General features: G+C 41.4%; 1 protein-coding gene across 1 annotated transcript in view; it reads left to right on the top strand.

Annotated features, from left to right (window-relative positions):
• LOC311079877 (Fc receptor-like protein 5) overlaps positions 1-16,751 on the top strand; it is a 106,059-nt gene that overhangs the window by 84,338 nt on the left and 4,970 nt on the right. The window contains exons 6-8 of the mRNA XM_084109600.1: positions 111-371; positions 15,474-15,728; positions 15,807-16,070. Coding sequence (XP_083965726.1) covers positions 111-371; positions 15,474-15,728; positions 15,807-16,070 — 780 coding nt within the window. The remainder of the gene's footprint in view (positions 1-110; positions 372-15,473; positions 15,729-15,806; positions 16,071-16,751) is intronic.

The raw sequence follows: 16,751 nt of genomic DNA, 5'->3' as shown, positions 1-16,751 counted from the left end.
AAGCAAACTAGGTTTTTAATTTGAGTGTTTTTCTCCTGATGAAGTTTTGAGTTCATGAGAGAGATCTTGATACTGCAATGCTTTTCAATATTTACTTCTGTGTTTCTCAGTGAAACCTGTAATGAAGGTGACGCCAGATCAGCATGTTTTCATAGGAGAGAGAGTCACTCTCACATGTGACATACAGGGAGGAGGAAACATTCAGAGATACAGATGGATTAGAGATGGAGACACTGTCAATCCATATACAACACCAACAGCAGAGTTCAGTTTCACAGCGTATGTGTCTCTCAGTGGTGAATTCAGCTGTAGAGGAGAGAGATCAGACTCACACACAGACATCAGTGATGCTGTTACACTGACTGTATCAGGTGAGTCTTCATATTCACATCTGTTTAATGATCATTTAAATTAATATTTCAACACTTATAATCTTCAGCCACATCTGTTGTTACAAGAGGACTGAAGAAATTCACTTTAAGTCATTATTCAGTAACTGCACACGTTGTGTGTGTGTGTGTGTGTGTGTGTGTGTGTGTGTGTGTGTGTGTGTGTGTGTGTGTGTGTGTTTTGTGGAGGTTTTGGTTTATTATAAAATCATGTAAATTGTGACTTTCCAGTCTTATGTTTAATGTTTTGTCACTGTCACTATGGTTACAGGAGATATTCATGAGTATCTTGATAATAGAAAAGGACTTGAGCGATTGAGTTCAGTTCTGATGAGTTTTGGACTGAAGTCAGAGAGATTGACATGATTTACAGATTATTAGTGAAGTCAAAACCACAAACCCAGACCAGAGTGTTTTCACAGATTACACATTTTTGTTCTAAGAACTTTTTTTTAAACATTTTTTGTTTTAGTGATGGAAACTTTAAAACTTTTCTTAGGGCCAGTGGAGCTTTTTTTATTTTTTATTTTTTTTTTTATTTTTTTTAAGGTTAGTATTGTAACGTACGGACAGAGGCAGTCGGATCCATATGCAGCACTTTATTTCAACTCACACACAAGCAGACATAAACTCGGGCATACAGTTAAACAAGGGGCAATCCAGTAACTCGTGGTGATAACAGGCTTAGGTCGAGGCAGGCAGCATAGGTTCATAAACAGTCCAGGAAGCAGGCAAGGGTCAAGAGTCCAGGGAAACACAGAATACTAAGACAGGGAAGAATGCTCAGAGATGTACGCTTACAGTGTGAAAAGACTTCGCACAGGACACAGGGATCACTCAGGCTTAAATAAGGAACGCAATAACCAGTAATCAAACACAACTGAAACATAATTAAACATAATGAGTCCATGGTGAAACATAATACAGGGAGAGAGTGCCCTCCAGTGGCTCACACGGGCACTCCACATCACATAGCCCGCCCCCCAAAGGAGCGGCTTCCAGACGCTCCTAAGAGCTCTGGGGGGAGGTCAACGGGGGTTGGGATGGAGGGCCAGGCCTGTGGAAAGGCAGGAGGCCAGGCCCATGGAGAGACCTGGGGCCTGGAAACCAGAGCAGGGCAAGAGACCATGGGGAAGCACGTGGCGTAGGCAACCAGGGTGGAACACACTTGACCGGAGACCAGGGTTGAGCACACTTGGAGGGGTACCAGGACGAAGCACACTTAGACGGAGACAAGGACGGAGCAGACTCAGGACCGGACGTGACCAGTGACATGGGAAGCACAGGACCAGACAGGACTAGCGGCATAGGAGGCTCAAGTGGAAATAGCATAGACAAGGTCCATGTCAGCGCCACCTCCATGGCCCTCTCAGGGTACCTACTGCCCCCCCCCCCAAAAAAAATACTTGGGGAAATCCACGGGAAGAACCTCCAGGCTGTAAACGGGTTCAAGAGAAGCCTCCCGGAGCTTGAAGGACGCAGGCAAGGCGAGGCGCAGAGGCGGGGCCAGCAGGGCGAGGCGCAAAGGCGGGGCCGGCAGGGCGAGGCGCAGAGGCGGGGCCGGCAGGGCGAGGCGCAGAGGCGGGGCCGGCAGGGCGAGGCGCAGAGGCGGGGCCGGCAGGGCGAGGCGCAGAGGCGGGGCCGGCAGGGCGAGGCGCAGAGGCGGGGCCGGCAGGGCGAGGCGCAGAGGAGGGGCCGGCAGGGCGAGGCGCAGAGGCGGGGCCGGCAGGGCGAGGAGTCTAGGTACGCTCACCGGAGCCTGGCGAGCCGAGCGGGTCCTCTTCCTCTTCCTCCTGTGACGGCGCCCTGTAGGAACTGATAACTCTGGATCCAGGAGAACAGACTCGTTTCGCTTAACTGGACCTGACTCCATAGATTCAGCCGAAGTTGACTCACTTTCCTCACTGGATTCACTTGATTCACTTGACTCGGGATTCAGTTCACTTGACTCGGGATTCAGTTCACTTGACTCGGGATTCAGTTCACTTGACTCGGGATTCAGTTCACTTGACTCGGGATTCAGTTCACTTGACTCGGGATTCAGTTCACTTGACTCGGGATTCAGTTCACTTGACTCGGGATTCAGTTCACTTGACTCGGGATTCAGTTCACTTGACTCGGGATTCAGTTCACTTGACTCGGGATTCAGTTCACTTGACTCGGGATTCAGTTCACTTGACTCGGGATTCAGTTCACTTGACTCGGGATTCAGTTCACTTGACTCGGGATTCAGTTCACTTGACTCGGGATTCAGTTCACTTGACTCGGGATTCAGTTCACTTGACTCGGGATTCAGTTCACTTGACTCGGGATTCAGTTCACTTGACTCGGGATTCAGTTCACTTGACTCGGGATTCAGTTCACTTGACTCGGGATTCAGTTCACTTGACTCGGGATTCAGTTCACTTGACTCGGGATTCAGTTCACTTGACTCGGGATTCAGTTCACTTGACTCGGGATTCAGTTCACTTGACTCGGGATTCAGTTCACTTGACTCGGGATTCAGTTCACTTGACTCGGGATTCAGTTCACTTGACTCGGGATTCAGTTCACTTGACTCGGGATTCAGTTCACTTGACTCGGGATTCAGTTCACTTGACTCGGGATTCAGTTCACTTGACTCGGGATTCAGTTCACTTGACTCGGGATTCAGTTCACTTGACTCGGGATTCAGTTCACTTGACTCGGGATTCAGTTCACTTGACTCGGGATTCAGTTCACTTGACTCGGGATTCAGTTCACTTGACTCGGGATTCAGTTCACTTGACTCGGGATTCAGTTCACTTGACTCGGGATTCAGTTCACTTGACTCGGGATTCAGTTCACTTGACTCGGGATTCAGTTCACTTGACTCGGGATTCAGTTCACTTGACTCGGGATTCAGTTCACTTGACTCGGGATTCAGTTCACTTGACTCGGGATTCAGTTCACTTGACTCGGGATTCAGTTCACTTGACTCGGGATTCAGTTCACTTGACTCGGGATTCAGTTCACTTGACTCGGGATTCAGTTCACTTGACTCGGGATTCAGTTCACTTGACTCGGGATTCAGTTCACTTGACTCGGGATTCAGTTCACTTGACTCGGGATTCAGTTCACTTGACTCGGGATTCAGTTCACTTGACTCGGGATTCAGTTCACTTGACTCGGGATTCAGTTCACTTGACTCGGGATTCAGTTCACTTGACTCGGGATTCAGTTCACTTGACTCTTTCAAGTCGGCTGGCACGCGCTCAAACTCCAGTTCGGCCGACAAAACCTCCGCTGTTTCTGGATGAGCAAATTCAACAGGACCAGTGCGAAATACAGGCTTGAGGGGTCTGACACGATGAATGGGTTTGACAGAAACTGTATACTTGAAAGCCCTTCTAACGGTCATTAAGGGAGGATCGAACAGTTTGGCGAGATGAGGCTTTAGTGGCGTGTGGAATGAGTGAAAGAAATCCGCCGCATACGAACCTCCCCGGCGCAGGGACAAGAGCAGTTCTTCGGGATCCTCTTCTCCTGCGGGGAGTTCAAAAGCCTCTCTGAATTGGGCGATAAACACATCATAAGAAGGGAGCGATACCCGACCTGATTCCCAGAACGCGCCTACCCACTCCAGAGCCTCTCCAGTGAACAGTGAGCAAATGAAGGAAACGCGGTCATCATCCAAGGTGTAAAACTGGGGCTGATGATTCATATACAAGCTGCACTGCTGAAGGAATCCTTCACACGCCACAGGTGAGCCATTAAACTTTTCCGGAAGTGACAGACTGAAATAGTTAGATGCAGTACTCACACTGGGTTGCGGTGGAACAGGTGCAGCGGAAGCTTGGGCTTGATTAGTGGCTGTGCTTGAGCTCTCAAGTGAGTTCCTCAAGGAGAGATGTTAGTCTCGTCAGCTGTAAATGATGAGGCTAGCATGGAAACTTGGGTCTTGGCCATGGTGGATAGATGCTGAAAGTCTGCTGGATCCTGTAGTGGCGAAGTCTTCTGTAACGTACGGACAGAGGCAGTCGGATCCATATGCAGCACTTTATTTCAACTCACACACAAGCAGACATAAACTCCGGCATACAGTTAAACAAGGGGCAATCCAGTAACTCGTGGTGATAACAGGCTTAGGTCGAGGCAGGCAGCACAGGTTCATAAACAGTCCAGGAAGCAGGCAAGGGTCAAGAGTCCAGGGAAACATAGAATACTAAGACAGGGAAGAATGCTCAGAGATGTACGCTTACAGTGTGACAAGACTTCGCACAGGACACAGGGATCACTCAGGCTTAAATAAGGAACTCAATAACCAGTAATCAAACACAACTGAAACATAATTAAACATAATGAGTCCATGGTGAAACATAATACAGGGAGAGAGTGCCCTCCAGTGGCTCACACGGGCACTCCACATCACAAGTATGATGTTCTTGAAATATTCTTTTAACTTAATTTGTATTAACAACTCAAAAGTCCTCCTCCAAAAAACGTTACTAATTAATCCAATAGGGAAAGTTATAGTGAGGTGATACACAGCAAAATCCTCAGTGTTGAATGAACTCGATGTCTAAATGGGTCCAAGAGTGTTAAAGATGAAGAAACTACATTTTTTGTGCTAATCTAGAGAACATTATTAAAGACAAGATAACATTGAACAAATATTTTATTAACGTTACTGGAAGAATTTTTGTTCATAACTTTGAAAGATCCTTAACGTTAGCCAAAGTAATGATAACGTTCACTGTTAGTTGGTTATGGTAAAAGTATATTTATCACAAAGGTTCAACACAAAATGCACACATCCAGCGGGCAAAACAAACTCAGTGAGGATCTCAACCACAGAAACTGCCAAAGGGAAGAGAAAGTTGGCACACCACAGCTCCAATAATAGAAACACATGTATGTCACGACACACATGAGGGAGACAGTAGATCCAAGTGCAGTGAGATATTTATTGGGTAATCCGTGAAACGTAATCCAGTCCAGGCAAGTGTCAAATACCATACAAGCAATCTAAACGAGAACAATGAACACAAGGAACAAGCAGGAACAAACCAAGAAGTGTGAGACATAAACTAAGGACTCCGTAACAAACACTAACACAGACAGGGCATATATACACACAGAACTAACAAGGTGATGGGAACCAGCTGAGTGCAATAATCAGATAAGTGACAGAACAGAATGCTGGGAAATGTAGTCTAATGTGAATGACACCGTGAGAACGAGGACCTCTAGTGAACCCCAGGGAAACACAACCAGACACTGTGACAATGTATCTCATGTTCTCAATGGCCATTAGACTTGACACTTCACCTGTGAGAACATGAAATGCATATATTTACATTTTCGGAGCTCTGGTTTGTAACTGTGTAACAAACTGTGGTTTGCCAACTTTCTCTTCATTTTTCAAAAGTATATTTATCATCATATGACCAAGACCAGTGTAATATATTTCTGTCACAGAATGGCTCCATGAACTAAATCCCTCTGGAAACCGTTGGTCAAATGCTTTGCTCAAGGACACAATAGTGATGGTTAACAGTTCATGCACTGCAGGGTTTATACCAGCAACATTCCCATTTACAACCAGCGTTTACAACCAAGGGTCCTTCTGAACAATCAGTTTTATTCCCTGAATATTATAGTACTACTATGGTACATGTCCAGAAAAACATATATTGTGTGCATGCAAATACCCTTTATATATGATGAATACGATAATAATAGCATATCAGAAAATTAAGTACCATGGTGCTTGAACACTGCATTAGTATCAGTTGCTGGTATTGGAGCATTTTTATGAGTATGAATATGAGAGCGCAGTATCGGGCCGATACCAATACTGGTGTTAATATAGACCTTTCTCACTCGTGGTTATGGGCTCCAGAAAGGCCACTGTGAGTAAGTTCAGTCACTCAGAGCTCATGGTGAACAACACACACACATTCTCAATCTCACAGATCATCAAACCCTTGTGTCACCGGCTGTGTCTCATTTCGAAGGCTGAATCCTCCGGAGGTCACATTTATCTGCCGTATACATCATGAGGCTCTTCATCTCAGTAAACTGACCATTACTTTCCCATGAGGAAACTACAACAGTTTACACTTCACTAGCAATAACGGGCAGTTTTATAATGGTGACTGACCTGAAATAAGACGTTCTTTATGACGTATGCGGCCGATAAATGTGACGCCAAGAGGACGCAGCTTCAACATGAGACACAGATCCATGAAAACAGACGCTAAGAAGCAGCGAGTCGTTCTTCTCCTTTCAATTTACATTCTTAATGCATATTGTGCAATCATTATTATTTAAAACTTATCTTTTAATCTTAAAACAGTTTTTTATCACTGATTAAACTATCAGGATTAAACTATTGAGAAGGATATTACTGTGAACACACTATATATTTGTTGATGGTTTCAATAAATTAAAAAAGAAAGAACTAAAAACAGTCTGTGCTTGCAAAGATTATATGGCTGATTAAGTTTATTTTTTTATGTTTGGCCTTTTTTTAAACATTTGTTATATGATGATATTTGTCATATTTATTATTAAAAAGTTGATATTGTCCGCTTACTATCCATAAAGTTTCCCGGGCCGGTCACATAACCTGTTAAAACTCTGAACTGTAACTAATATTCCTGTGGGTCACGGCTGAGCGCGTCTTCTTTACACTCACTTACAAACGAACATTTTCTCGTCTATCATGCGTTCTCGTTTAGCTCTTGAAACATCACGCGCCGATGCACACAAATCAGTGACTAACATTAGGCTACGTTTACACGGAAACGATCTGAAGAGAAAACGCAAAAGTGATCACTTTTTATTCTGCGTTTAGACGAGCGTTATCGGGGGGAAATCTGCGTGCATATGGTGACGCAAAAGTGTGTGAAATTCAATGTAGTATGCACACCAGGCGGCTAGGTGGCAATGTGAAGCACTGATCGGTGCCTTCACTGTCTAGCAAACTTTTGCGTTTTTACCATTTAGACGGAAACGCGACGGTGGAGCGTTTTTAAGATTTCCACTCTGGAGGGTGGTTTCACTTTTTTGCGTTTTTAAGCCCCGAAAACGCCGTCGCCGTCTAAACGAAAGGCACATCTGATAAAATATTTTTACGTTTTCACCCGCGAGCGTTCTCGTGTAAACAGGGCCTTAGTAATCCGCTGACCCCGACCTCGTCTACTCCGTGCGTTTCTCAGTGATTCTGCTTGTTAACATCAGGTGTCTTCAATAATGCTCAATCATCACTCAATTAATCACTTAATGAGCTCATTAACTTTAACACTCTTGAGTGTTAATTTAACACTCATATTTTAACACTGACTCTGGAGCCATATAAACTCCCAGGAGAGTTAATTTATCACTGGACTTTTTGCTGTGTACTCTTATTGACGTGTTTTTGACAAACACACCTCATAAATATTCAAATGTAGGTGTGTTTGCTAACGATTTGAGTGATCACTGTGTTATTGCAGCAGTACGAAATACAAAACTCTCTAAGACTAAACCTAGAATAATTTTTAAAAGAAACTTGAAGCACTTCTGTGAGCAAGCGTTTTTTTGCATGATTTGTCTTGCTTTGAATGGGATAGAATTGCACTTATTGATAATGTGGAGCTTGCTTTAAAAAATATTTTTATGATGGTTTTAGTAGAATTGTGGATAAGCATGCTCCCTTTCGGAGGTTAAGAGTAAAGGGACGGGATAACCCATGGTTTACTCCGGAGTTGGCTAATCTTCTTCGGCAGAGAAACCAAGCCTGGGCTAAAGCAAGGCAATCTGGGACAGATTCAGATTGGCTCAGTTTTAGACAGCTGCGCAACCACTGCACATTTTGTATCAAAAAAGCAAAATCAGATTTTTATTTAGCAGCTACAACAGAGAACCTAAACAATCCCCGGAAATTCTGGAAAGCATTGAAATCGGTATGCTCCATGAATGCTTACAATGAGTTACCTTCATACATTATCAATGATAAAGCCGTTATATCAGATAAGCCTGCAATGTTGGATTGTTTTAATAAGCACTTTGTGGAAGCTGGTTCCTTGTTTGAGCGTCAGCTACTTATAGGAAATTCAAACGTGACAAACTGTTTTAATTCATCAGTACCACCAACGAAATCTGGGGCAAGTAAAGAGGTATTTTGTCTAAAGCCTTTCTCTGTCGCAGATGTGCAATCAGCTCTTGCTGCTTTGGACCCTAGTAAATCTCCGGGCCCTGACAGTCTAGAGCCTTATTTTTTGCGAATAGCTGCTAATTTTATTGCTATTCCAAACCAATTTCAAATTATTTTTAATCTTACCTTAGTCTGCAATGAGATTCCATTAATCTGGAAATCGGCCTATGTATTCCCTCTTTTAAAGGGTGGTGATTCTGCCCATTTGGATATTAGACCGATCTCTAAGTTACCAATTTTAGCTAAAGTTTTAGAAACTCTGGTTGGTGATCAGTTAAAGGATTATTTGGTTTCCAACCACATTTTGTCTGACTTACAGTCTGGGTTTCGAAGGCAGCATAGTACTACTACTGCAACAATGAAGGTCATTAATGACTTTATTGAAGCAGTGGACTGTAAGAACACCTGCGTAGCTCTTTTTATAGATTTATCTAAAGCATTTGATACAGTGGATCATTGCATTTTATTGGAAAAGCTACATAATATTGTTTTTTCTGACCATACTGTAGATTGGTTTACCAATTATTTGGCAGATAGAACTCAGTGTGTTTATTCGGACAATCTCAAATCAGCAACACTGACTGTATCAAGTGGTGTACCGCAAGGATCAGTTTTGGGTCCAATTTTATTTACTATTTATATTAATAACTTGGGTCAAGACATCCCACAAGCTCATTTTCATTTTTATGCGGATGATACCGTTATTTATTGTAAGGCTGCAACTTTACACCAAGCTTTTTCACATCTACAAACCGCTTTCGATCTTGTTCAGGCACAACTGTATCATCTTAAACTAGTTTGAAATGTTGAGAAAACTAAGACTATGCTCTTTTCAAAATCTAAGAAGTCTCTTGAAAGTCTTCCAAATATCTCTACTATACATGGAGAACAGATTGAACAAGTCAAATTGTATAAGTACTTGGGTATATGAATTAATGATCAGCTCTCTTTTAAGTTGCACATTGAAAAATTGGTACAGAAGCTCAAATTAAAAATAGGATTTTATTTTAGAAACAAAGCCTGTTTTTCTTGGAAAACCAGGAGGAGATTGGTTGCTGCAACATTTCTCACTGCACTTGATTATGGTGACCTACTCTATAGAAATGCGCCTGATAAATGTTTATCTTTATTGGATACTGTCTTTCATAGTGCACTAAGATTTGTGACTGGATGTAAAGCATCAACACATCATTGTACTTTGTATAAATTGACAAATTGGCCTTCATTATCAATGAGGAGGCACATTCAATAGCCGCATTTCCACTGTCGGGCCAGTGCGAGCCAGGGCTTTAAACGGGCCATGCCGGGCTAATAGCCTCGGGCTAATAGCACCGGGCCTGCGTTTCCACTGTCGGGCCAGAAGCTCCACAGCGCTTCATTAAAACACGCCCGTAACACGCCTCTCTGGAACAACGTCACACTAACCAATCATTTCACCAACAAATGGAAGTTTTATCAGAAAACTAATCAGAAATCACTGGAAACCGCGTTGAAAACAAACACGATAAAAGCGGCCGTTTGCTGGCATTTTTTTTTTTGTTTACTTGAATATTTAAAACCCAAGCATCAATGTTTTACCACAGGTTTACAATAAAAAGTGATACATTGATCATAATGAATTAATTTATGTCAAAATTGCACATTAGTCACTCAGAAATAAATTACCGTTAGGTCTATTTCACAAAAGAAAGAGGACACACTTACTTCTTCAGTTGCGTCTGTTTCTGTTTATCTGGTAGTTACAGGACATAGGCCTACATCACATTTGGAAAGAATGATCATTTCTACAAATATATGCCACCAAAAATACGACCTGAGGAGCTTTAGCACTCTCTCGACTCCCAGAGGAAGCTCCCGAAAAAAAAAGTTGCTTTATTTTATGATAGTCCGGTATAAAGAGACGAGACATATACTGACAGATAAAATAAAAACATGACTGTGATAGCCTTTATGATTGGTCTGATTTCTTCAAGCGTTCACTGTGTTTTTTTACTATGCGTATCTTCAAGCGTTTACTATGGTAATGGTTAGCGTGCATAGTCTTTTGCATCACAAACAGAAGGCATTCAAACATGAACGCGAGTTAAATTATTTTAAAAGTCTTTAATGCTGACAGAATCATCCGGCGCTGGTGTCTCCCGACTCAGGTGAACTCCGCCTCTGTTCGTAACCACTCCTCTAGCCCGAGCTGGCCCACTTTGGCCCAAGGTATTCGACGGGCCAGAAATCCTGGCCGTTGGCCCCGAGTAAGCCCCGATCAAGCCCCGGAAGTGACAGTGGAAACGCGACTGGCCCTGGCACGCACTAGCATGGCCCGGCCCTGGCCCGACAGTGGAAACGCGGCTATTGGCTTATGTTTATGTTGGATATGCTCCCTTCTTATCTTTGCACTTATATGTCTCGCAGCAACTGTTCCTACAATTTGCGCTCTGGTAATTTCTATTTGTTGTCTGTACCTATGGTCCGTACAGAGCTTGGTAAGAAGGCCTTTAGTTATGCAGCCCCTTCCACATGGAACACATTGCAGATTGATTTGAAGTTGCAAAATCTGATTTATTTTGGACAATTTAAACACTACATAAAATCTCTGGAAATAGATGCTATTGCTGTCACTGCTTTTAATATGTATTTTTAAGTAGTCTTATGTTGATTGTTTATGTTTATGTATGTGTGTTGGTTGTTTATATTTGTTACTGTGCGCTGTCAATACACTGTCATCTTGGCCAGGTCTCTCTTGGAAAAGAGGTTTTAAATCGCAATGAGATAACCTGGTTAAATAAAGGTTAAAAAAAAAAAAAAATAGCATCTATGTACTTTGCCTTACTGAAACCTGGCTCAAGCCAAATGATTATTTCGGTCTAAATGAGTCTACTCCATCAGGGTACTGTTATAAGCATGAGCCCCGTCTGATTGGTCGTGGCGGTGGTGTTGCAACAATCTATAGAGATATTCTTAATGTTACCCATAAAAAAGGTGACAAGTTTAATTCGTTTGAAGTACTTGTACTAAATGTTACGCTCTCAGATGTAAGAAAAAAACCTAATATCTCTAGCTTTGGCTACCGTATATAGACCGCCAGGGCCTTACGCTGATTTCCTAAAAGAGTTTGCAGATTTTCTCTCAGATCTATTGGTCAACGTCGATAAAGCATTAATTGTTGGAGATTTTAACATACACGTAGATAATCCAAATGATGTGTTAGGGGCTGCGTTTACAGAATTATTAAATTCCTTTGGGGTCAAGCAAAACGTCACTGGTCCCACTCATCGTCTAAATCATACACTCGATTTAATTATATCATATGGAACCGATCCAACCGATATAGATATCATTCCACAAAGTGATGATGTCACTGACCATTACATGGTAACTTGCATATTACATACTGCTGTAATATGTCATGCGGCGCTGCGTTATCGACCAGGCAGAACAATCCTTCCATCCACCATAGATAATTTCTCAAATTGCTTATCTGATCTGTCTCAGCTGCTGCCTGAACCCAAACAAACAGATGAATTAGAAGAACTAACTAGCACTATGAGCACCATTCTCTCTGGAACACTGGATATTGTTGCACCCATTAAATGATAAAAGGTCAGAGAGAAAATTAAAGCACCATGGTACAATAATACTACGCGTGTTCTAAATAGAGAAACCCGTAATTTAGAGCGTAAATGGAAACAAACTAATTTAGAGGTCTTTAGAATCGCGTGGAAAGACAGTATGTCACGTTATAAAAAGGTCCTAAAAGCGGCCAGGGCTGAGCACCTCCGCAAACTAATAGAAAATAACCAAAATAATCCAAGGTTTTTATTTAACACCGTGGCTAGACTAACAAATAAACAGACGTCACCTGAACAAAATATCCCGTTACAGTTTAGTAGTAATGATTTCATGAACTTCTTCACTGAGAAAATAGAAAGCATCAGAACCACAATTGTAAACGTTCAATCTTCAATCGCGCCTTATAATTCAGCCTCAATTATCACCCCGCAAGAACAATTACAGTGCTTTACAACTATAGAATAAAAAGAGTTAAATAAACATCACTTCATCTACAACAACAACATGTTTATTAGATCCTATACCAACTAAACTACTGAAAGAAGTGTTACCTGTAGTGGAAGAGCCTCTCCTCAATATTATTAACTCATCTTTATCTTTAGGTCATGTTCCAAGAACATTTAAATTGGCAGTTATAAAACCACTCAATTAGATCATAATAATCTAGCAAATTATAGACCCATTTCAAATCTTCCATTTATGTCTAAAATATTAGAAAAAGTTGTATCCGCTCAACTGGGCTCTTTCTTGCAAGAAAATTACATCTATGAAAAGTTTCAGTCAGGATTCAGGCCGCACCATAGCACTGAAACTGTGCTCGTTAAAATCACAAATGATTTACTTTTAGCTTCTGACCAAGGCTGCATCTCAATACTAGTTTTACTTTATCTTAGTGCTGCGTTCGATACTATAGATCACACAATACTCTTAGATTGACTACAAAATTATACTGGTGTACAAGGACAAGCATTAAGCTGGTTCAGATCATACTTATCTGACCGCTACCATTTTGTCTATTTGAATGGAGAAAAATCGATCATAACTCCAGTAAACTATGGAGTGCCGCAGGGATCTGTGTTAGGCCTTCTATTATTCTCAATATAGAAATGCTGCCACTTGGAAATATTATAAGGAAACATGGAATTAGTTTCCATTGTTATGCTGATGACACTCAAATATATATTTCATCACGGCCGGATGAAAAAGCTAAATTATCCAAATTGACAGAGTGTATTAAAGATATAAAAGATTGGATGACGCATAATTTGCTTTTATTAAATCCAACTTTAACATTGTAGGATGTCCTGTTACTTTATCCTCTACAGTAAAAGACCTGGGTGTTATATTAGATTGCAACCTGAAAATCATATTTCATAATGTTACAAGAACAGCCTTTTTCCACTTTAGAAACATTGCTAAGCTACGTAACATGCTTTCAGTTTCTGATGCAGAAAAGTTAGTTAATGCATTCATGACCTCAAGACTAGATTACTGTAATGCTTTATTAGCCGGTTGTCCTGCATCCTCAATAAACAAGCTACAGTTAGTCCAAAATGCAGCCGCTAGAGTTCTTACTAGATCAAGAAAATATGATCATATAACACAGATTTTATCATCACTTCATTGGTTACCTATAAAGTTCCGTATTAATTACCAGGTATTGCTACTGACTTATAAAGCCCTAAACGGCTTAGCTCCAGTCTATTTAACGGATCTTCTATCGCCCTATAATCCATTGCGCTCTTTAAAGGTCCCATATTATGCCCCTTTTCACAAGATGTAAAATAAGTCTCTGATGTCCCCAGAGTGTGTATGTGAAGTTTCAGCTCAAAATACCCAACAGATCATTTTTTACAGCATGTTTAAATTGTCATTTTTTGGGGCACAGAAAAACGCGCTGTTTTAGTGTGTGCCCTTTAAATGCAAATGAGGTGCTGCTGGACGACCCAGGGGGCGGAGCTTCATTAACTCGCGCTCAGTCTCTCAGGACAATTTCATCTCACGGAATGATGATAATATCAGAAACTCTCAGTAACGACGTTCATTTCGAGTCGGACAATAATGCCTACAGAGTCAGAGTGCAGTATAGAGATGAAACAGGTATAGTTTAGTAGTTTAATTACGTATTTGTCATCTGCTTGTAGGCTATGTATCCATTATTTATTAATAGCCTACAAGTCTGCTGTCTGAATGATGATCAAACATATACTGATGAGTTTAATAAAGTTTATTGTACATCACACAAAAGATGAAGCATCAGTTTTACTTCAGAAAATCACCGTAAGAGCTGAGTAAACAGTAAGTTATAAGAAGTGCGCAAGTAGCCAGTAGAGTTGAGGGAGCATTCCTGTGGGCGGAGGTTAGTCAAAAAACGGTTCTAGTGACATCATTAAAGAAGGAAGTAGAGGGATGTAGTCCAAACGGGCCGTTCACTGTAGTCGACTTCTGTTAAATAAAATATCTCGCTTGGCATTGAACTTTGAGCTTTATAATTTTACAGATATTATTTATGCTCTAACAGCAACATTACACACTAACTAAAGTTTGAAACATGGGATCACGAAGAACGGGACCTTTAAGATCAATAAATTCGAGGCTTTTGGTCATACCTAGGATATCCAGATCCACCAAAGGAGGGAGAGCATTTTCACATTTAGCTCCAAAACTCTGGAATAGTCTTCCTGATACTGTTCGTTGCTCAGACTCGCTCTCCCAGTTTAAAACTAGATTAAAGACGCATCTCTTCAGCCAGGCATTCATATAATATTCTTAATCTTACAGTTCAAACTACAATCCGGCCTCTAGTTCATAAACGCCAGAGGAGAACTGGCCCCCGACTGAGCCTGGGTTCTCCCAAGGTTTTTTTTTTCTCCATTAGGTCACTTGATGGAGTTTTTCGGTTCCTTGCCACTGTTGCCTTTGGCTTGCTCAGTTGGGGATATTTTGGGGATATTTCATTTAATTTTATCAATCAATAAATTTCACTAGAAACAAACCTTGTTGTATTATTTTAATTTAATACTGTGAAGCTGCTTTGATACAATCTGTATTGTGAAAAGCGCTATACAAATATACTTGACTTGACTTGACTTGACTAATATTCCCTGAACTTACCAGAGACTTTAACATTATTCTTTGATAGCTCTGAAATGTATATATTATTTTTTTATATAGTATATAATTATATTATTATATACTATATTTTTATTTTTCTGTTTTGTGTCACTAGTGGAAGCAGAAAAGACAAACACCCCTTTAAATCTAAATAAATTACATAGTTTTGTATAAAAAAGAATGATAAAAACTATGCCCAATAACTCTATAAATGAGCTCAACACTGCATCACTGTTCACTTCCAGATAAACCGATTGTGACTGTAAAGCCCCAGAGTTCAGTGTTCACTGGAGACACAGTTACTCTCAGCTGTGACGTGGGAAGCTCAACTGGATGGACGTTTCTCTGGAGGAAAGACTCAAACCCTGAACCCAGTGATGATACAGAAACTAAAACAATCAGATCTGTGAGAGTCTCTGATGGAGGAATATACAAGTGTAGAGCAAAGCGAGGAGAATACTACACCCACTTCAGTGATGCAATAAAGATAACAGTGAGAGGTAAGTGCTCTTTTACTTTGTAGTTTGTTTGTTTTTCAGTGAAAGAAACATTAAGTGTGTTGTTTGCTCATTTCACAGAGAGACCCAAACCTGTAGTGAAGGTGAAGCCTGATGTTCGTGTGTTCAGAGGAGAGAGAGTCACTCTCACATGTGACATACAGGAGACAGGAGTCTGGAGGTACAGCTGGTATAAAGATCAAGATAACAGCAGAAGAACAGACCAGATCTATATAATCACATCTGTGGATCCGTCTCATGCTGGTCTGTACAGATGTAGAGGAACTCTGACTGAAACCAAACAGAACTCAGAGATCAGTGATGGAGTTACACTGACAGTATCAGGTGAGTGTGTTCATTAATTCATCACATCACTTTAACCTGAAGACATTGAAAAGCAGGCGAATTTGAGTTTAGTTTGTCTTACACTCAGTCAAGATTATGTTAGTGAAGAGTTTGCAAACATACAGTGACAGTCTGATGAGAATCACAGATCTTTTCAGAGTTCATTATCTTTATCCTCCAGACATGTTCAGTTCATTCATGAGCTTCTGCTCTTCAGATTATCTGAGATGAATGAAACCGTCAGTGGCTATTCTTCTTTTCTTTTACTTCTGTCTTTGCTTCCGCCACATCACTTGATACTGTCAGTGTAACTCCATCACTGTCCATCACAGTTCCTCTACATCTGTACAGACCAGCATGAGACCAATCCACAGATGTGATTATATAGATCTGGTCTTGTCCTGCGCTGTAATAGATCTGGTCTGTTCTTCTGCTGTTATCTTGATCTTTATACCAGCTGTACGTTTGTTTGATGTCAGCAGCCATATCACCCTGTAGCCCAAGACTGGTTGCCCACTGAAGCTAAGCAGGGCTGAGCCTGGTTAGTACCTGGATGGGAGACCTCTTGAGAAAACCAGGTTGCTGCTGGAAGAGGTGTTAGTGAGGCCATCAGGGGGTGCTCACCCTGGGGTCTGTGTGGGTCCTAACACCCCAGTGTAGTGACGGGGACACTATACTGTC

This window comes from Abramis brama (genome assembly GCF_963993115.1).
Source record: "Abramis brama genome assembly, chromosome: 3".
NCBI classification, from domain to species: Eukaryota; Metazoa; Chordata; class Actinopteri; order Cypriniformes; family Leuciscidae; genus Abramis; species Abramis brama.
The sequence above is the reverse complement of the archived record's forward strand: the minus strand, read 5'-3'. Positions and strand labels throughout refer to the sequence as shown.